The sequence below is a fragment of the Manis pentadactyla genome, chromosome X (assembly GCF_030020395.1).
Source record: "Manis pentadactyla isolate mManPen7 chromosome X, mManPen7.hap1, whole genome shotgun sequence".
NCBI classification, from domain to species: Eukaryota; Metazoa; Chordata; class Mammalia; order Pholidota; family Manidae; genus Manis; species Manis pentadactyla.
In genome coordinates this window covers 69,961,708-69,984,423 of record NC_080038.1, presented here as the reverse complement: position 1 = coordinate 69,984,423, position 22,716 = coordinate 69,961,708, and the positions used below count along the sequence as shown (strand labels likewise).

Below are 22,716 nucleotides of genomic sequence, written 5' to 3'. Positions count from 1 at the left end.
AGTGGCAAGGAATAATTTTGGTCTGCCTTTTAAGCCCATCCGCTAATGGCAGACATTATCCTGTTCCCGCAAATACAAAGCTGGCATTGAAACTCTGGTTTGGAAGATGAGCTTAAAAATCATCCAGGTGGGCCTGTAGAAATAATGCTAAACAGGGAGGTTTTTATCCTTTTTTTTTTTGCAGTATCTGTAGAGAAGAAAATTTCAGATATTTTTTAATTATTAAGCTCAATCTAGTTCTACCTTTACTGGCAAAGGAGATTTTCTTTTTCTCCTCTAAATTTTTTCTCTTACAATTTAAACCTCTTACTGCTTCAGATTGGTTGGTAGAGAAATTAACTACATAATCATTTCCAAACATCTTTAAAAAAAAATAATACAGCCCCAATGGCTTCATTTAAAAATGCCTGCAGTTCTAGTAATTTGGTCTAGAAAATGACCTTCCCTGTTTTCTAGCTAAGTAAATATTTGACACATGTGAAGACACAATGCAAACCTTTATACAGTGGGTATACCTCGAATTACTGCTCCAATCCCTTCCATGGCTAAAACAAGAATGACAGCAGCACCATTTTATATGTGATGGTAGTGGTATTTTTTTTTCAATACCGAAGAAAGTTCTATTTTTTAGGTGACCTCAGAGGCTGGAGACATAATTTTGTTCAAGGAAATAGTCATCTGTTTACTGGATTAATTACTATGTTCTGTGGGAAAATACTTACTGTTTTACTATTTGGAGATTTAAGTTGTGAGGGACAAAGCCTATTCAGCAGGCTGATAGTCACAGACTGGGCTGGCTTCATGGGCTGTGACCAGTGCAGTCACATGGGGCCTCACACTCAGAAGGTTGCTGTGCTTGGTTTAACACTCTGCCATCTCTGCCTTGAAATTCTGAATAATTTTTGGACAGGTGACCCTGCGTTTTCATTTTATGTTGGGCCCTGCAATTTATGCAACCAGTCCTGAGTGCACAGATGAACATTGTGTTCATCTGCTTTCCTAAAATATGTGTGTAAAATTTAGTCTCTGTTCCAGCATGATTGCCTCATCAGTTCAAAAACAAAACCAGTTCAAGTTATTAATTATCCACCTTTCCTGCCAAGGACTACACACATATACACCTGTGTGCAATTTCCTACTAGGCTACAACCATCACCCTCTTTGTGGTGTTGTGCCCCTCATATCACACACTGTAGTTTCAAGGAGTCCTATTCTGCCATTGATTGGCATGCTGCCCAATGATCTTAGTTTCTTGGTCATTTTCACTTACTAATTTCATGGCAGAATAATTTATAGAGATGTTTTTGTTTTGTTTTCCCTGCTGTGGAAGAATCAGGAAGAACAAGAAGAAGAATGAGAACAGCTCTCCCCATCCAAAGGGAACATGTTCCAAAGTTGTTTGAATACAACCTCTCCTCCTGGCATAGTTCACTGAGATCACTCCAGGTGCAGCAGGGATGGGAGAGAGCAAGGCAAGGAGTGCTGGCCAAAGCAGCCAGAGAGCTGAAGATTTCACAAAACAAGGAGAAGAATAAAGGTGTGCTGTGTCCTTGAAAGGTGGGACTCAAGACCCACTCCATCTTCAGAGAGGTGATATGACTTCGGGAGGAAATGGCTATGTCCAATTTCCACAAAAATGAAGTTCCAAGCAGAGCTGTCAGACTCCAGGGATCCAGCTTGGATAATGAGCATACAAGAGGGAACCAATGTGGACCAGAAGCTAGAGAAACTGCCCCAAATGGTTTTTTTCAGGATGCAAAATAGAAATCAGTTTTCTTTTTCACTATTGAACATTTCTTTTCTACAAAAGTCCTCCACCAAGTTTATTTCTTTATGCAAGAAGGCTAGAGGTTGGCAGGTGAGGGTGAGGAACCCATAATGACTAAGACTGAATTTTCCACCAGTCTAGCAGAACAGGGCCTCAAAATTAGATATCATTTGGTTGAAAGAAAATCAAGTAATGTGATATTTCTTGCATGTTCCATGTGGCAATTGCAAATTATTTCCTGCTACAATGTAATTTGTAACCCACAAACATCCAGCTGATGACTCACAATTTCCCACACAAATGCCCTTGGATTTTTTGCTAATGGTTTATCTCTAAATTGTTTTCCAGGCACAGAATTTTTAGTCTTTTGAGCTTTTGGAATAAGAACATTTTTAAACACAGACTTTGGTCTCCAGCTTTTGTTCTTGAGATATCCACAAGTCCTGTCCAAAACGTGCCAACCTCTCATCACACAGGGGTGTTTCAGAGAGGCCTAGCTAAGGCCAGTTGAAGTAAACATTTGGCTACTCCAGCAGCTAAAAATTCTGCCCTTCAGGGACTATTCCTCAACAAACTTTTCCTAGAGTCTTGAGATAAGGGGAAAGACTGGAGCAGGAAGCCAGTGACAAAAGACCAAGCACTAATGGAGAGACAATCAGAAAAGGACAGAGTTGGTACCCTACTATTCCCCGATTTCCTCTAGGTCCCTATGGTCCCTCTTGTTCTAGGAATTTGTAGCCCTTTTCTTGTAGGAAATTGCTTCCTATAGGAATTTCTAGGTTAATACCAGAGCCATGGCCCCTATGCTGGGTGTTGCTCCCAATAGGTGTTGCCTGCTACAGGACACTGATATGTGTTTGGTGCCCAAAACATGAAGCCTCTAGAGTCTACACCCTGGCCTTAAGATGGCTGCCAGCAACTGCTCTATGAAGTCTGTTTATTACAGTGAGGCAATAGTTTCTACAGCCATCATTGCACTGCTAGCTACTTCCACTTTCCAGGCTACTTCCCTTTTAGTAAAGTTGATGTATACAAGCTAGGACCATCTTAACTGTTGCACTCTGACTGTGGATAAAATGAAAGTTCCTGTGGCCAGGATTCTCACCTGGCCTGGTTGGCTAGCTCACTACATATGTGTGGACAATATGTTGCTATTGACTCTATATAAAGAGCTCCACTCAGGGCTCTGGGCGATATAGTGGCACAGCTGCAGGGCTGCAGGAAACCAGAGACGATGCTGGAGTAGTGGCAGTGCCGACAGAGGCCCAGAGGATGGCTGTGCGGAACAACTGTGCAGGCAGAGAGGCCCAGAGGCAGAGACCGGCTTGCTGCATGCAGACTTGTTCTGAGTGAATGGGATTTTAGTGATTGATCTGCTACTGTGGAAATAAAGTTGGTATAACCTTTTCACCCCAATACCATTTTACTGTCATTTTCTTTGGTCATATTGAATCCATAGTGAACTTGCCAGGGGCTGAAACCCATTGGCAAGACATCAACTTAGAGGAAAAGGCTAACCTTTGCAATCTTATGCCCTAAAGAAGAATACATCAGAATCCTTTTTTTTTTTTGCTTTTATTGAGCCCTGTACATGGTGTATCTGTTGTTATAGTTTCTTATAGTGCAGTTCAATCTATCTTGGCAGTAACTTATTTGGATAAACTAACTCAAGCACATATGAGAGACCTCCTGGTCCCCAGACTTTCAGGGGATTTGTTTCCCAAGCCTTCTCCTTAGTAAAATAGACTTTCAAGATATCTAATCCCCTAATAGTAGGAACACTGTTCCTGAAGCTTCCTCAAGCAGCACCCTTCATTTTTTCAGGTGCCTGGTGGACATTAGCCAAATGATCTTGGGTCTCATGGTCATGAGGAGTCCATGCCCTTCTCCCTGCAAAGCAGTTACATTCAGTCACACTCTTAGCCTATACACACTTTGGGCAACATCAGATTTGAGGTCACAAAGACTTCCAGTCAATTGGCCACAATTAGCTGTGTATTGTGTCTCTCCACAGATTTGTTGCCCAATGCATTTCTAATACGAGCCCAGAAGAGTGGCTCTTCATGGGCACTGTCTGGCCAGGTGATAAATGTCTGCCTGTTCACAAGTTTCCTGAGCCGGTGGTAGCTGGATAGCTTATAGTTTGGGATGTCTTCCAGGAAGATCAAGATGATAACATCCTCATGCTCATAGAACATCTTGATGCTGGCCAGCTGTACTTCAAGCCGGCACCATTCACTGTGCAGGTACTGGTTACTGACTATACACAAAGTTTTCCGGCTGGTGTTGATGGCATTCTGGATGTTCTCAAAGATGTCTATACCTGGTTCAAAGTCACGGTGGTGAAGACAGAGCTTAAAGGTGGGCTGGCCACCTTCTTCTAGGGCAGGAACAAGCTCTTTATATACCCAGGGCTCATCACTAGCTGTGAAAGACACAAAGGCATCATAGATAAACTCCTTCTCTGTTCTGTGCCACTTGGCCAGGTACCAGGCTCGGATTACATAGAGCCCATACCATAGAGATGAAATCATCTTTATACTGAACCAAGAGAAGACCATGGTTGTGAGGACCAGACTAAAGGAACAGAAGAAGTAAACTTTTCCCAGGTCAAAATTACACAGAGCATCATCAAAATCTATCAGCAAACTCTGGGTATTTGGTTGCTGACATGGGTAGCTCCGGAGGTAGGGGATATGGACATTTACTGTGTTTATTGACCAGTTCTTGAACCACACATTGTCACAGTTGCACTGAAGTTTGTTCCCATAGAGATCAAAGTACACTAGAGACTTTAGATTCTCCAGATGACTTTGATTAATGACTTTTAGGTTGTTGAATCTTAAAGAGAAGATCTGGAGGCTTTCTAAACCAGAGAACATGCCAGGAGTCAGTGACTCTAAGTTGTTGTTTTCCAGGCGCAGCATTTTCAGTCTTTTGAGTTTTTGGAATAAGGAAATGTTAAAACAGAGGCTTCGGTCTCCAGCTTTTGTTCCTGAGATATCCAACTTGGTGAGATTGGTCAGGGAGTCAAATTGGAGATGGTCCAGGAAGATCACGGGATTTTTTCCTAGGAGAAGCACCTGCAAGCCATTCAGCCCTTGGAAGAAATTGGTTGGAACAACCTGAATCCCATGTATTTGTCCTTCTAGGTTGAGCTGTTTCAAAGACTTGAGGTTTATAAATGGAGGAGATGGCAGGGTCCTAGTGGTTTCATAGGTAATTTTATTAAAACTGAGATTCAAAACTTCTAGATTTTCAAGGCCCAAGAAAAGGCCTACATGAAAACTTGACAAGATATTGTATGCCAGGTCAAGTTCATGGAGGAAAGTGAGGCCAGAAAATGCATTCTTCTCTATCTCTTTCAGGCGGTTCTGGGAAAGAATCAGAACTTGTAGCTTCTTCAGAAATTGAAAGGTTCTGCGTTTCAGCGTCCGAATGTTGTTGCCTCCAAGGTCTAAAATCTCTAAATTTGGAAATTGAGCAAAGGAGTATCTGTCCATTTTCACTATCCAGCACCAAGCCAGGTTGAGATCCTTCAATGAATACAGCCCATAGAAGGCCATATTATTGAGTTCTGTGATGGGATTTCGAGAGAGAGAGAGAGACTGTAGGTTCCTTAAGGGTGAAAATGCAAAATCTGGAAAGCTTTTAAACCTGTTGTGGCTCAGGTCTAGGGCTATCAAGTTCAGGAGGGTACCCCAGGTCCTGTTGTTAACAAAGGAGAGTTGGCACTTGTTTAGATTCAGCCTTTGGAGGCTGGTCATAGCATCAAATTCACTGTCATTGAGGTGAACTAGATCATTGTTTTGGCTCAGGTCGAGGGACAATAGTCTGGTACAGTTGGCAAGGTGCTTAATGCCCCCTGCATCAGTAGCATTATTCCGAAAAACCAAAGCTTCTAATATGGGTAAGTTTCTGAGGAGGTAACACACAATGTTCAAGTTGAAGTGACTACCTCCAAACTCCCAGTTACTAAGATCCATTTCCCTTAAATTCTGTAGGTGTTTGGCTTGAAGCATCTCAGGTGTCACCAATGTTCCACTTAGATTCAAGCTCCTCAGTTGGGGCACAGTTTCCAGATGCACATTCTGGATTACTTGATGATTATTCTGAGAGACATCCAGAGTGGTCAGATTAGGCAGTGACAAAGCAGAGAAATTTAATCCCATTAGCTTGTTCCCCTGCAGGCTCAGCTGGATCAGGGAGCCCAGTGATCTGGGGCTATGGTCCAAAGAGATGATGCTGTTGTTAGTAAGATCAAGGTATTCCAGGTGCGGAAGATGCTGGACTGCTTCAAGAATATTTGAAAAATCAGTAAGACGGTTTCGAGATAAGCTTAAATGTTTCAATTTGACAAGCGGGACAAAGGCATTTTTATGAATATGGGTAATTTGATTACGGCTCAGGAGCAAAGTCACCAAGTTAGACAGGCCCTCAAAGGAGTTGTTCACACTTTGAATCTTATTTTCCACTAAATTCAAAAGGGTCAGGTTTTCAAGTCCCCAAAAGGCCCTCTCATCAATCTTCCAAATGGAATTCCACTCCAGCCTTAAGTCCACCAAAGCAGACAAATTAGTAAAGCAATAGGGAGGAAGGATCTGAATTTGGTTCTGTGTCAGGTTGAGGTGAGTAGTGTATCCAGGGATGTCACTGATGGCATCTGTCAAGTTGGTGATCTTCTTCCGAATGCAGAACACGTGGTGACTGTCCAGTTCATACTGTGTGCATTTACTGAACCCATATGGCTCTGCCAAAGACAGCAGAGAAATCCCAATTAAAATGAGCCAGAGCTGTTGAGGAGGCAGGAGGTTCTCATAGCCCATCTTGTCAACCCCAGACCTTAGAGTTAACTATTAGAAAAAAGTCCTTTCACATGTGTGATGCTCATTTTTGAAAGAATGGTCCTTCCATTTTGACTTCACTGACAAGAAAAAAAAGGAAGTTGAGTTTAAATTTCTCTCTCAATAAATATTTCATAGCTGCTTCAAGAAAACTAATAAATTTTGTCCCAAAGTTAACTTCTAAAATGAGTCCATTGCCAAAGCAATCTCTATTTATATCAGCAAAGAACAGATTATTTCCCCTATAATCAAAGTTGTTAGCACATGGAGGCAGGGGAGGCAACTGCACACTTGATTTAACTTAGAGAATTAAGAAGCTCCCTAACCCCCCTCTCACCCCTGCACAATAAAATACCTCCCTCACTGTTTGGACCAATACCTGAAATTCTATCACTGGAGATGCATTTTGGGTTCTATGGATCTCAGCCTAACCAAAAGATAATCATTCATGGTAGGGTAAAGAAAAACAAGGTTTACAGGTCACCTTTATCTTAAGATGAGTGAATATAGAGTCCTTGCTTTAAAGCCACTCATTTCACCACAATTTGCAGGCAATTAAATCCATTATCAGCATATGGCATTCTTGGTAAGCAGAAAAAATACAGCTATAATAAACTCAGATCTGTCAGTCTACTTTCTGATGTGTGCTGCCCCAGCTTGCCTCCCAGTTTCAATCAGTTCCCACAGTCACTCATGGTAATGTAGTGAAAAGAGCATGAGCCCAGACAGACCTGGGCTCCTCTCCTGTGTCCTTAAACAAATTACTTAACCTCTCTGAACCTGTTTCCTTATCCATACAATGAAATAGTAATGCCTAGTCCCTCATAACATTGTGCAGATTCAACAAGACTGTTTAAAGTGCCCAGCTTGGTGCCTGGTATACTGTGGGGCTCATTAAAAGATTATTCCCCTCTTTTCACCTTCACTCAAGGCCAACACCAGCACACCATTTTTGTGTGGCTCTGAGAAGCATAGAAGAAGAGAAACATTACAGTTGAGTTGGGTTGTTTTCTTTCCTTTGTGTATATTTTCATATGCACACACAAAAATATATTTTCTAGCACTAATTCGAATTCTAAGAATCGTAAAATAAGTATCCATTATAGAAACTGGAGTATCTTTACCACACATACTTGAATGTATTTCTGAGCTCTCTTTTCTGTTCCTTTGTTTACTTTTCAGTTCCTACAAGGGTACCATGCCATTTTATTACTTTGGCTTTAAAGTATATCTTAATATCCAATAGGGTGAATCCTTTCTCTTTGCCCTTCTTTCTCAAGTTGATTTGCAAAGTGACTGACTATTCATGAAAAGTCTTCTATTACAAATATAAATAAGTCTACCAACTTTTCCTGAAAGTCCTGCTGGAATTTAATTTGGGACTGCATCAATTTGCAAGTTAACGTGAGGTGGATTGGTACAATTACCATGTTAAATCACCCCAAATATGGACATGGTATATCTTCATTTAGTCAAAATTACCTTTATATTTTTAAAGAGTTTTAAAATATTCTCTGTAAAGTTTTGTGCTTTGTTAGGTTGTGTGGCCAGGATTCTCACCTGGCCACGGTTGACTAGCTCACTGCACACCTGTGGGCAATACATGGCTGTTAACTCTATAAAAAGAGCTCTGCCCAGTGCCCTGGGCATGATACGGTGGCACGGCTGTAAGGCTGCAGGAGAGCAGAGCAGAGGCTGGCATGGTGGCAGCGCCGAGGACAGTGGGCCAGAGGATGGCTGTGCGGGATGACTGTGCAGAGAAGCCCAGAGGACGACTGTGCAGGCAGAGAGGCCCAGAGGAAGGCTGTGCAGTCAGAGAGGTCCAGAGGACGGTTGTGCAGACAGAGGGGCACAGAGGCAGAGACTGGCTTGCTGTATACAGACTCGCTCTGAGTGAATGGTATTCTAGTGACTGACCTGCCACCTGGAAATAAAGTTGGGTATAACCCTTTCACCCCAAGAACATTTTGCTGTCATTTGCTTTGGTCACACTGAATCCAGAGCGAACTAGCCTAAGGCTGAAACCCATTGGCAAGAAAGGTTGTTTCCTAGAAACTTATAGATCTTATTATTTTGAGGGATACCTTATTTATTCCTACTTAATTTTCTAATTAGGTAGGCTACCACAAGTTTTGAATTTTTTGTGTTATTGTTGCTTAAATATATGGAAAGTTCCTGAACTCTCTTCTTAGTTTAAAAAATGTATTTATTCTGTTAGGTTTATCTGTTAATGATTATATTCTGTGCAAGTAAAGGAAGTTACATATCTCTTTTCCATATTTGTACATTTCCTATATATTTCCATTGTGTTGGTCTTACAACACTGGTCACACCTCCAGTACTATATTAAATCAGTGATGAGAGAAATTTTTTTTGTTGATGGGACAGCATCTAAAGATTTTCCATTTATTATTATATTTGCTATAGGTTTTGATATATATCAAGTCAGTAAAGTTCCCTCCTAATCCTAACTTTTTTTTGTATCATTAATCAACAATTACATGAGGAACATTATGTTTAGTAGACTACCCCGTTCACCAAGTCCCCCCAACAAACCCCATTAGAGTCACTGTCCATCAGCGTAGTAAGATGCTATAGAATCACTACTTGTGTTCTCTGTGTTGCACAGCCCTCCCTGTGCATCCCCCCACATATACATGCTAATCTTAATGGCCCCTTTCTTTTTTCCTCCCCTTTATCCCTCCCTTCCCACCCATGCTCCCGAGTCCCTTTCCCTTTGGTAACTGTTAGTCCATTCTTTGTTTCTGTGAGTCTGCTGCTGTTTTGTTCCTTCAGTTTTTTCTTTGTTCTTATACTCTACATATGAGTGAAATCATTTGGTACTTGTCTTTCTATGCCAGGCTTATTTCACTGAGCATAATACCCTCTAGCTCCATCCATGTTGTTGCAAATGGTAGGATTTGTTTTCTTCTTATGGCTGAATAATATTCCATTGTGTATATGTACCACATCTTCTTTATCCATTCATCTGCTGATGGACACTTAGGTTGCTTCCATTTCTTGGCTAGTATAAATAGTGCTGTGATAAACATAGAGGTGCACCTGTCTTTTTCAAACTGGGCTGCTGCATTCTTCAGGTAAATTCCTGGAAGTGGAATTCCTGGGTCAAATTATATTTCTACTTTGAGCTTTTTGAGGAACCTCCATACTGCTTTCCACAACGGTTGAACTAATTTACATTCCCACCAACAGTGTACGAGGGTTCCCCTTTCTCCACAACCTCACCAACATTTGTTGTTGTTTGTCTTTTGGATGGTAGCCATCCTTACTGGTGTGAGGTGATATCTCACTGTGGTTTTAATTTGCATTTCTCTGATGACTAGTGATGTGGAGCATCTTTTCATGTGTCTGTTGGGCATCTGAATTTCTTCTTTGGAGAACTGTATGTTCAGCTCCTCTGCCCATTTTTAATTGGATTATTTGCTTTTTATTTGTTGAGGTGTGTGAGCTCTTTATATATTTTGGATGTCAACCCTTTATCGGATCTGTCATTTATGAATATATTCTCCCATACTGTAGGATACATTTTTGTTCTATTGATGGTGTCCTTTGCTGTACAGAAGCTTTTCAGCTTGATATAGTCCCACTTGTTCATTTTGCTTTTGTTTCCCTGGCCCAAGGAGATACGTTCATGAAGAAGTCACTCATGTTTATGTCCAAGAGATTTTTGCCTATGTTTTTTTCTAAGAGTTTTATGGTTTCATGGCTTACATTCAGGTCTTTGATCCATTTCGAATTTACCTTTCCATATGAGATTAGACAACGATCCAGTTTCACTCTCTTACACGTAGCTGTCCAATTTCGCCAACACCAACTATTGAAGAGACTGTCATTTCCCCATTGTATATCCATGGATCCTTTATTGTATATTAATTGGCCATATATGTTAGGGTTAATGTCTGGACTCTCTATTCTGTTCCACTGGTCTGTGGCTCTGTTCTTGTGCCAGTACCAAATTGTCTTGATTACTGTGGTTTTGTAGTAGAGCTTGAAGTTGGGGAGCGAGATCCCCCACCACTTTATTGTTCCTTCTCAGGATTGCTTTTGCTCTTCGGGGTCTTTCATGATTCCATATGAATTTTTGAACTATTTGTTCCAGTTTGTTGAATAATGCTGTTGGTAATTTGATAGGGATTGCATTGAATCTGTAGATTGCTTTGGGAAGGATGGCCATTTTGATGATATTAATTCTTCCTAGGCAAGAGCATGGGATGAGTTACCATTTGTTAGTGTCTTCTTTAATTTCTCTTAAGAGTGCCTTGCTGTTTTTAGGGTATAGGTTTTTCACTACCTTGGTTAGGTTTATTCCTAGGTATTTTATTCTTTTTGATGCAATTATGAATGGAATTGTTTTCCTGATTTCCTTTCTGTTAGTTGATTGTTAGTATATAGGAAAGCTACAGACTTCTGTGTATTAATTTTGTATCCTGCAACTTTGCTGAATCCCGATATTAGTTCTAGTACTTTTGGAGTGAAGTCTTTAGGGATTTTTAAGTACAGTATCATGTCATCCGCAAATAGTGACAGTTTCACTTCTTCTTTACCAATCTGGATTCCTTGTATTTCTTTGTTCTGATTGCCATGGCTAGGACCTCCAGTACTATGTTGAATAACAGTGGGGAGAGTGGGCATCCCTGTCTTGTTCCCGATCTCAGAGGAAAAGCTTTCAGCTTCTCACTGTTCAGTATGATGTTGGCTGTGGGTTTACCATATATGGCCTTTATTATGTTGAGGTACTTGCCCTCTATACCCATTTTGCTGAGAGTTTTTATCATGAATGGATGTTGAATTTTGTCGAATGCTTTTTCAGCATCTATGTAGATGATCGTGTGGTTTTTGTCTTTTTTTGTTTATGTGGTGGATGATGTTGATGGATTTTCGAATGTTGTAGCATCCTTGCATCCCTTGGATGAACACCACTTGGTGTGGTGTATCATTCTTTTGACATATTTTTGAATTCGGTTTGCTAATATTTTATTGAGTATTTTTGCATCTACGTTCATCAGGGATATTGGTCTGTAATTTTCTTTTTTGTTGGGGTCTTTGCCCGGTTTTGGGATTAGGGTGATGTTGGCTTCATAGAATGAGTTTGGGAGTATTTCCTCCTCTTCTATTTTTTGGTAAACTTTAAGGAGAATGGGTATTATATCTTCTCTGTATGTCTGATAAAATTCCAAGGTAAATCCATCTGGCCCGGGTGTTTTTTTCTTGGGTAGTTTTTTGATTACCACTTCAATTTCTTTGCTGGTAATTGTTTTGTTTAGATTTTGTGTTTATTCCTTAGTCAGTTTTGGAAGGTTGTATTTTTCTAGGAAGTTGTCCATTTCTTCTAGGTTTTCCAGCTTCTTAGCATATAGGTCTTCATAGTAGTCTCTAATAATTCTTTGTATTTCTGTGGAGTCTTTCATGATTTTTCCTTTCTCGTTTCTGATTCTGTTGATGTGTGTTGATTCTCTTTTTCTCTTAATAAGTCTGGCTAGAGGCTTATCTATTTGTTAGTTTTCTCAAAGAACCAGCTCTTGGTTTCATTGATTTTTTCTATTGTTTTATTCTTCTCAATTTTGTTTATTTCTTCTCTGATCTTCATTATGTCCCTCCTTTTCCTGACTTTAGGCCTCATTTGTCCTTCTTTTTCCAGTTTTCATAATTGTGACATTAGACTATTCATTTGGGCTTGTTCTTCCTTCTTTAAATATGCCTGGATTGCTATACACTTTCCTCTTAGGACTGCTTTCGCTGCATCGCACAGAAGTTGGGGCTTTGTGTTGTTGTTGTCATTTATTTCCATATATTGCTGGATCTCCATTTTAATTTGGTCGTTGATCCATTGACTATTTAGAAGCATGTTGTTAAGCCTCCATGTGTTTGTGAGCCTTTTTGCTTTCTTTGTACATTTCTAGTTTTATACCTTTGTGGTCTGAGAAGTTGGCTGGTAGGATTTCAATCTTTTTGCATTTACTGACGCTCTTTTTGTGGCCTAGTATGTGGTCTATTCTGCAAAATGTTCCATGTGCACTTGAGAAGAATGTGTATCCTGTTGCTTTTGGGTGTAGAGTTCTATAGATGTCTACTAGGTCCATCTGTTCTACTGTGTTGTTCAGTGCCTCTGTGTCCTTACTTATTTTCTGTCTGGTGGATCTGTCCTTTGGAGTGAATGGTGTGTTGAAGTCTCCTAAAATGAATGCATTGCATTCTATTTCCTCCTTTAGTTCTGTTTTTATTTGTTTCGCATATGCTGGTGCTCCTGTGTTGGGTGCATATATATTTATAATGGTTATATCCTCTTGTTGGACTTAGCCCTTTATCATTATGTAATGTCCTTCTTTATCTCTTGTTACTTTCTTTGTTTTGAAGTCTATTTTGTCTGATACTAGTACTGCCACACCTGCTTTTTTCTCCCTATTGTTTGCATGAAATATCTTTTTCCATCCCTTGACTTTAAGTCTGTGCATGTCTTTGGGTTTGAGGTGAGCCTCTTTTAAGCAGCATATAGATAGGTCTTGTTTTTTGATCCATTCAGTGACTCTATGTCTTTTGATTTGTGCATTCATTGCATTTACATTTAGGGTGATTACCGATAGGTATGTACTTACTGCCATTTCAGGCTTTAGATTCGTGGTTACCAAAGGTTCCAGATTACTTTCCTTACTATCTAAGAGTCTAACTTAACTCACTTAGTATGCTGTTACAAACACAATCTAAAGGTTCTTTTCTATTTCTCCTCCTTTTTCTTCCTCCTTCATTCTTTATATATTAGGTATCAAATTCTGTACTTTTTGTCTCTCCCTTGATTGACTTTGGGGATAGTCAATTTAATTTTGCATTTGCCTCACAATCAGCTGCTCCACCCTTCCTGCCATGATTTTACTACCTCTGGTGACAGCTATCCAACCCTAGGAACACTTCCATCTATAGCAGTCCCTCCAAAATAGACTGTAGAGATGGTTTGTGGGAGGTAAATTCTCTCAGCTTCTGCTTGTCTGGAAATTGTTTAATTCCTCCTTCAAATTTAAATGATAATCTTGCCGGATAAAGTAATCTTGGTTCCAGGCCCTTCTGCTTCATGGCATTTAATACATCATGCCACTCCCTTCTGGTCTGTAAGGTTTCTGCTGAGAAGTCTGATGTTCGTCTGATGGGCTTTCCTTTGTATGTGATCTTATTTCTGCCTCTGGCTGCTTTTAACAGTCTGTCCTTATCCTTGATCTTTCCCATTTTAATTACTATGTGTCTTGCTGTTGTCTTCCTTGGGTCCCTTGTGTTGGGGGATCTGTGGATCTCCATGGCCTGACAGACTATGTCCTTCCCCAGATTGGGGAAGTTTTCAGCAACTACCTCCTCAAAGACACTTTCTGTCCTTTTCTCTCTCTTCTTCTTCTTCTGGTATCCCTATAATGCAAATATTGTTCCGCTTGGATTGGTCACAGAGTTCTCTCAATATTCTTTCATTTTTAGAGATCCTTTTTTCTCTCTGTGCCTCAGCTTCTTTGTATTCCTCTTCTCTAGTTTCTATTTCATTTATTGTCTCCTCCACCGTATCCAACCTGCTTTTATTACCCTCCATTGTGTTCTTTAACGATTGGATCTCTGACCTGAATTCATTCCTGAGTTCTTGGATGTCTTTCCATGCCTCCATTAGGATGTTAATGATTCTTATTTTGAACTCCCTTTCAGGAAGAGTCACGAGGTCCATATCATTTAAATCTTTCTCTGGAGTTGTATTAACAATTTTACTCTGGACAAGGTTCCTTTGGTGTTTCATGTTTGTATATGGCGCCCTCTGGTGTCCAGAAGCTCTATTCTGGAGCTGCTCAGCCCCTGAAGCAATGTCGGGGGTCGCAGGGGAGCGGTACTGGTGCCTGGGGTTAGGAAAGAGCTGTTCCCTGCCTCCTGGCTGCTGTGCCTGTCTCCACTGCCTGAGCCAGTGGGCCGGTCACACAGGTATAAGTTTTTGTCCCAGAGCAGCCAGATATGGATCCCCGCTTTCCACAAGCAGCCGGAATCCCAGTCTCCCCAGGAACTGTGCCTGTATTAACTTTCCAACCCAGTAGTCATGTGAGTCTCATGAAAGCACCATGATACGTAGGTTTGTGCTCCCAGAGAAGATCTCTGGAGCTAGGTATTCAGCAGTCCCAAGCCTTCCACTCCCTCCCTGCTCCATTTGTCTTCCTCCCGCTGGTGAGCTGGGGTCACGGAGGGGCTTGGGTCCCGTGGAGCCACAGCTCTGGTATGTTACCCCGTTCGCTGAGGTCTGCTCTTTTCTCCAGTTGTGTGCAGTCTGATGCCATCTTCTTTCCTGTTGCTCTCTCAGGATTAGTTGCACCAATTAAATGTTCTAATTGTATCCAGTTTTAGGAGGAAGCCTCTGTCTCTCCTCTCATGTCACCATCTTTAATCCCATGTCCCTCCTCTACTAACTTTTTAAGGAAGAATATAGTGTTGAGTTTGACCAGAACACAAAATATGGAAGGGAAAGTAGAGCCATCACCTAAGGCAGAGTGTACAGGGACAACAACTTTCTTGCACAAATGATAAACTGGCTATAAAGTATGGAGGCACTGAAATATCAAACATTTACTATATTCATGGCACTTTCACGGACATTATTGAGTCACTACAAAACTTGGCAAGATAAATAGCCTTAACCCTATTTTATATATGGGGAACTGGAAGCCCTCTAGAGAGCGGGGCTTGCACAAATATTGCACAGCTAGTATGTAACAGATCTGCAATTCCAAGCAAAGGCTGTATCATCTCAAAACTTGATGTTCTTTGCACTATACTCTATTACCCCTCAATTCAAAAAGAGGAGCCCCCAAACATTTGTAGCAATAATTACATAATAGGGATACTTGTGTTAATCTATCTCAGTGATTGTTTTGAAGAATGGTACTTTAGTGCATGAACTCTAAAATACTGCAGAAAATGTGGTGTCATTAAGTTTACACTTACAGTCTGTATTCAATGTCCATGATAGGCAAATTTAAAAAGTAATGCTGTAATGATAGTTTCAATTTCAATTTTAAGGTAGCCCTCTTGTCTTATGTCTGAGATGAAGGAATTGATTCAGTGCTAGGAGGCCAATGCTTTAAGGCATTTTGACTTTGTTAGGCAACAAGAAGGAAATGGTTCAGTGAATGAAAGATTTCATCATAAAAGTAAATAAAGAAGAAGGAGAAGGGGAAAGAGGAAGATGCAGAAGAGGAAGAAGAACAAACAGTATACATAAATAAGTCTTGCATAAGTGTGAGGTGGCTGGGGGAAATAGCACAGAATAAGGCGGCACTGCCAGATTAATGTGTTCTCTGCTCTCATAGATGGCAAGAGGTAAGGGATACCAATATGATCCCTAAAATCTATCCCTGTTTGTTACAGGACATTTTAAATCAAGGAAAAGTGCAAACATCTAAATCTGTCCAAATACCCAAATTTCCTGCCCTGACAAAGGACAGAAAGGAACAAATCTTCTTGGTAAAAGTTCCTTGGGGACAATGCTAGTGGAAGCTGCTGGTGTTATTGCAGTCAAAGAAGCCAATGCCAGAGCAAGAAGCTGAGACCTGTAATCCAGAGGAGAGAAGTTCTTGAAAGTAGCCAGAATGAAGGGCTTCCAGAAGCAGGTGTGGGACTAGTTTCAGCATGCAAGGGAGATGAAAGAAGAGAGCAGATGGTCAAAAATAAGTAGGGAGGAATCTGTAAAAAGACCCAAACAGGACTTTTCTGCAGCTTGATTTTAGGCCTGTCACATTAGTGTGATTCACAGAGCCTTTAAAAGGACTGAAACAGGGCAGAGAGACGAACTCCTCTGGTTATGGCATTCAAAATAAGGCAAGGATTGTGAAGAAAAAAAATAATTCTCTATAGCAGACTAGAAATCTACAATTCCTACATGTGGGGAAGTTGGGGTTCCTATGTCCAGGATCCTCACTGAACTTAAACCACCTGATGATGTAACTTCAATTAGGTTAGGTATTACGCCCCAGTTTGGTGACTTGGCCTAGCAGAAGTGATTCCATGTTGGGCTCACAATAAAAAAAGAAATTAATCATATGACCATCTCAATAGATGCAGACAAAGCATTTGACAGAATTCACCATCCATTCATGATAAAACCTCACAACAAAGTGGGTTCAGAGGGAATGTACCTCTTCATAATATATATGACAAACCCATACCTCATATCATACTCAATGGTGAAAAGCTGAAAGCTTTATCTCAAAGATCAGCAATAGGGCAAGGATGCCAAGTCTTGCCACTACAAGTCAACATAGTATTGGAAGTTTTAGCGACATAAAGTAAGCAAGAAATAAAAGATATCCAAACTGAAAAGGAAGAAGTGAAACTGTCAGTATTTGCAAATTATATTATACTACATATAGAAAACCCTAAAGCCTCCATCAAAAAAATCTTAGAATAAATGAATTCAGTAAAGTTGCATGATACAAAATCAATATACAGAATCTATTGTTTCTATACATTAATAACAAACTATCATAAAGATAATTAAGAAAACAATCTCATTAAAACAGTGTCAAAATGACTAAAATGCCTAGGAATAAATTTAACCAAGTAGGTGAAAGACCTGTACTCTGAAAACTGTAAGACACTGATAAGATAATCTGAAGAAGACACAAATAAGTGGAAAGATATATTGTACTCATGGACTGGAAGAATTAGCATTATTAGAATCACCATTTTATCCAAAGCAATCTACAGATTCAATGTAATCCCTATTAAAATAACAATAGCATTTTTCACCAGATGAGAACAAATAATTGTAAAAAGTGTACAGAACTACAAAAGACCCCAAACAGCCAAAGCAATCTTGAGAAAGAAGAACAAATCTGGAGGTATATGTCTGGATTTCAAACTATACTGCAAGGCTATAGTAATCAACACAGTAAGGTAATGGCAGAAAGCCTCATAGATGTGTAGCACAGAATACAGAGCCCAGAAATAAATCCATGCTTATATGTCAATTGCTATATGACAAAGAACTGGGGAAAAAACAGTCTCTTCAATAAACGGTGGTAGGAAAACTGGAGAGCTACATGCTAAAGAATGAGACTGAACCATTTTCTTACACTATATACAAAACTAAACACAAAATGGATTAAAGATGTAAACATAAGACCTGAAACCATAAAACTCTTAGAAAAAAACACATGCAGTAAGCTCTTTGACACGGTCTTAGTGATATTTTTTACAATCTGTCTCCTCAGGCAAGGACAACAAAAGCAAAAATCATAAACGGGATTACACCAAACTAAAAAGATTTTACACAGCAAAGGAAACCAACAACAAAATGAAAATCCAACATACAAAATGGGAGAAGATACTCTCAAATGATATAGCTGATAAGGGGATAATATCCAATATATAAAAGAACTCATACAGCTCAATATGAATAAATTAAAACACAAAAAGCAGGGCAAAGAGTTTAAAGATGGCAGTGTGAGAGGAGAGAAAGAGTCTTCCTCCTAAAACTGGAAACAATTAGAAAATATAGTTGGCACAACTAATCCTGAGAAAGCAACAGGAAAGAGGACAGCGCCAGACTGCATACACCTGGAGAAAAGAGCAGACCTCACTGAACGGGGTTATGTACCAAAGCTGTGGCTCAGCGGAACCCGAGCCCTTCCCCCACCCCACCTCACCGGCTGGAGGAAGAGAAACTGAGCAGGGAGGGAGTGGAAGGCTTGGGACTGCTGAATACCTAGCTCTGGAGATCTGCACTGGGAGCACAAACCTACATTTCATGGTGCTTTCATCATACTCTTCTGATTACAGGCTTGGAAAGCTGGGACAGGCGGAGTTCCTGGGAAGACTGGGATTCTGGCTGCTTGTGGAAAGCAGGGATGCATATCCAGCTGCTCTGGGACAAAAGCTTATATCTGTGTGCTCGGCCCACTGGCTCAGGCAGTGGAGACAGGCACAGCAGCCGGGAAGCAGGAAACAGCTCTTTCCTCTCCCCAGGCATCAATATCGCTCCCCTGTGACACCTGATATTGCTTCAGGGGCTGAGCAGCTCCAGAATAGAGCTTCTGGACACTATAGGGTGCCATATACAAATATAAACTGACAAAGAAACCTTGTCCAGAGTAAAATTATTAATACAACTCCTGAGAAAGATTTAAATGATATTGATCTTGTTACTTTTCCTGAAAGGGAGTTCAAAATAAAAATCATCAACATTCTAATGGAGGTATGGAAAGACATCCAAGAACTCAGGAATGAATTCAGGTCGAAGATCCAATCACTGAAGAGCATGATGGAGGGTATTAAAGGCAGGATGGATACAGTGGAGGAGACGATAAATGAAATAGAAACGGAGAAGAGGAATACAAAGAAGCTGAGGCACAGAGAGAAAAAATAATCTCTAAGAATGAAAGAATATTGAGAGAACTGTGTGACCAATCCAAATGGAACAACATTCACATTATAGGGATACCAGAAGAAAAAGAGAGAGAGAAAGGGACAGAAAGTGTCTTTGAGGAGGTAGTTGTTGAAAACTTTCCCAATCTGGGGAAGGATATAGTCTGTCAGGCCATGGAGATCCACAGATCTCCCAACACAAGAGACCCAAGGAAGACAACAGCAAGACACATAGTAATTAAAATGGAAAAGATCAAGGGTAAGGACAGATTGTTAAAAGCAGTCAGAGACAGAAATAAGATCACATACAAAGGAAAGCCCATCAGGCTAACGTCAGACTTCTCAGCAGAAACCTTACAGGCCAGAAGGGAGTGGCATGATGTATTTAATGCCATGAAGCAGAAGGGCCTGGAACCAAGATTACTTTATCTGGCAAGATTATCATTTAAATTTGAGGGAGGGATTAAACAATTTCCAGACAAGCAAAAGCTGAGAGAATTTACCTCCCACAAACCATCTCTACAGTGTATTTTGGAGGAACTGCTAGAGATGGAAGTGTTCCTAGGGTTGGATAGCTGTCACCAGAGGTAATAAAACCACAGTAAAGAAAGTAGAACAGCTAATTACTAAGCAAATGCAAAATTAAATTAACTATCCCCAAAGTCAATCAAGGGAGAGACAAAAAGTACAGAATATGATACCTAATACATAAAGAATGGAGGAGGAAGAAAAAGGAGAAGAAACAGAAAAGAACCTTTAGATTGTGTTTGTAACAGCATACTAAGTGAGTTAAGTAAGACTCTTAGATAGTAAGGAAATTAACCTTTAACCTTTGGTAATCACAAATTTAAAGTCTGCAATGGCAATAAGTACATACCTATCGATAATCACCCTAAATGTAAATGGACTGAATGCACCAATCAAAAGACATAGAGTCACTGAATGGATAAAAAAAACAAGACCAATCTATATGATGCTTACAAGAGACTCACCTCAAACGCAAAGACATGCACAGACTAAAAGTCAAGGGATGGAAAAAGATACTTCATGCAAACAACAGGGAGAAAAAAAGCAGGTGTGGCAGTACTAGTATCAGACAAAATAGACTTCAAAACAAAAAAAGTAACAAGAGATAAAGAAGGACATTACATAATGATAAAGGGCTAAGTCCAAAAGAGGACATAAGCATTATAAATATATATATGCAGCTAACACAGGAGCAGAAGCATATGTGAAACAAATAAAAACAGAACTAAAGGAGGAAATAGAATGCAATGCATTCATTTTAGGAGACTTCAACACACCATTCACTCCAAAGGACAGATCCACCAGACAGAAAATAAGTAAGGACACAGAGGCACTGAACAACACATTAGAACACATGGACCTAATAGACATCTATAGAACTCTACACCCAAAAGCAACAGGATATACATTCTTCTCAAGTGCACATGGAACATTCCCCAGAATAGACCACATTCTAGGCCACAAAAAGAGCCTTTGTAAATTCAAAAAGAATGAAACTCTACCAACCAAGTTTTCAGACCACAAAGGTAAAAACTAGAGCTAAATTTTACAAAGAAAGCAAAACGGCTCACAAACACATGGAGGCTTAACAACATGCTCTTAAATAATCAATGGATCAATGACCAAATTAAAATAGACATCAAGCAATATATGGAAACAAATGACAACAACACAAAGCTCCAACTTCTGTGGGATGCAGCGAAAGCAGTCTTAACAGGAAAGTATATAGCAATCCAGTCAAATTTAAAGAAGGAAGAACAAACCCAAATGAATAGTCTAACATCACAATTATCAAAATTGGGAAAAGAAGAACAAATGCTGCCTAAAGTCGGCAGCAGGAGTGACACAATAAAGATCAGAGAAGAAATAAATAAAATTGAGAAGAATAAAACAATAGAAAAAATCAATGAAACCAAGAGCTGGTTCTTCGAGAAAATAAACAAAATAGATAAGCCTCTAGCCAGACTTATTAAGAGAAAAAGAGAGTCAACACACATCAACAGAATCAGAAACGAGAAAGGAAAAATCACGACGGACCCCACAGAAATACAAAGAATTATTAGAGACTACTATGAAAACCTATATGCTAAGAAGCTGGAAAACCTAGAAGAAATGGACAACTTCCTAGAAAAATACAACCTTCCAAGACTGACCAAGGAAGAAACACAAAATCTAAACAAATCAACTACCAGCAAAGAAATTGAAGCGGTAATCAAAAAACTACCAAAGAACCAAACCCTAGGGCCAGATGGAATTACCTCGGAATTTTATCAGACATACAGAGAAGATATAATACCCATTCTCCTCAAAGTTTTCCAATAAATAGAAGAGGAGGAAATACTCCCAAACTCATTCTATGAAGCCAACATCACCCTAATCCCAAAACCGGGCAAAGACCCCACCAAAAAAGAAAATTACAGACCAATATCCCTGATGAACGTAGGCGCAAAAATAATCAATAAAATACTAGTAAACAAAATTTAAAAATACATCAAAAGGATCATACACCATGACCAAGTGGAATTCATCCCAGGGATGCAAGGATGGTACAACATTCAAAAATCCATCAACATCATCCACCACATCAACAAAAAGAAGGACAAAAACCACATTATCATCTCCATACATGCTGAAAAACCATTGGACAAAATTCAACATCCATTCATGATAAAAACTCTCAACACAATGGATATAGAAGGCAAGTACCTCAACATAATAAAGGCCATATATGATAAACCAACAGCCAACATCATACTGAATGGTGAGAAACTGAAAGCTTTTCCTCTGAGATCAGGAACAAGACAGGGATATCCGCTCTCCCCACTGTTATTCAACATATTACTGGAGGTCCTAGCCACAGAAATTAGACAAAACAAAGAAATACAAGGAATCCAGGTTGGTAAAGAAGAAGTCAAACTGTCACTATTTGCAGATGACATGATATTGTACATAAAAAACCCTAAAGACTCCATTCCAAAACTACTAGAACTGATATCGGAATACAGCAAAATTGAAGGACACAAAATTAACACACAGAAATCTGTGGCTTTCCTATACACTAACAATGAACTAATAGAAAGAGGAATCAGGAAAACAATTCCATTCACAATTGCATCAAAAAGAATAAAATACTTAGGAATAAACCTAACCAAGGAAGTGAAAGACCTATACCAGGAAAACTATAAGACACTCTTAAGAGAAATTAAAGAGGACACTAAAAATGGAAACTCATCCCATGCTCTTGGCTAGGAAGAATTAATAACGTCAAAATGGCCATCCTGCCCAAAGCAATATATAGATTTGATGCAATGCCTATCAAATTATCAACAGCATTCTTCAATGACCTGGAACAAATAGTTCAAAAATTCATTTGGAAAAACCAAAGACCCCGAATAGCCAAAGCAATCCAGAGAAGGTAGAATAAAGTGGGGGGATCTCACTCCCCAACTTCAAGCTCTACTACAAAGCCACAGTAATCAAGACAATTTGGTACTGGCACAAGAACAGAGCCACAGACCAGTGGAACAGAATAGAGACTCCAAACATTAACCCAAACATATATGGCCAATTAATATACGATAAAGGAGCCATGGACATACAATGGGGAAATGACAGTCTCTTCAAAAGATGGTGCTGGCAAAACTGGACAGCTACATGTAAGAGAATGAAACTGGATCACTGTCT

At 39.8% G+C, this 22,716-nt stretch overlaps 1 protein-coding gene across 2 annotated transcripts in view; it reads right to left on the bottom strand.

Annotated features, from left to right (window-relative positions):
• Positions 1-3,324: 3,324 nt before the first annotated feature.
• LOC118934053 (toll-like receptor 13) overlaps positions 3,325-22,716 on the bottom strand; it is a 32,331-nt gene continuing 12,939 nt past the window's right edge. For both annotated transcript variants that reach the window (XM_036929147.2, XM_036929148.2), the window contains exon 3: positions 3,325-6,692. In XM_036929147.2, the coding sequence (XP_036785042.2) occupies positions 3,742-6,594 (2,853 nt within the window). In that variant the 5' untranslated portion in view covers positions 6,595-6,692 and the 3' untranslated portion in view covers positions 3,325-3,741. The remainder of the gene's footprint in view (positions 6,693-22,716) is intronic.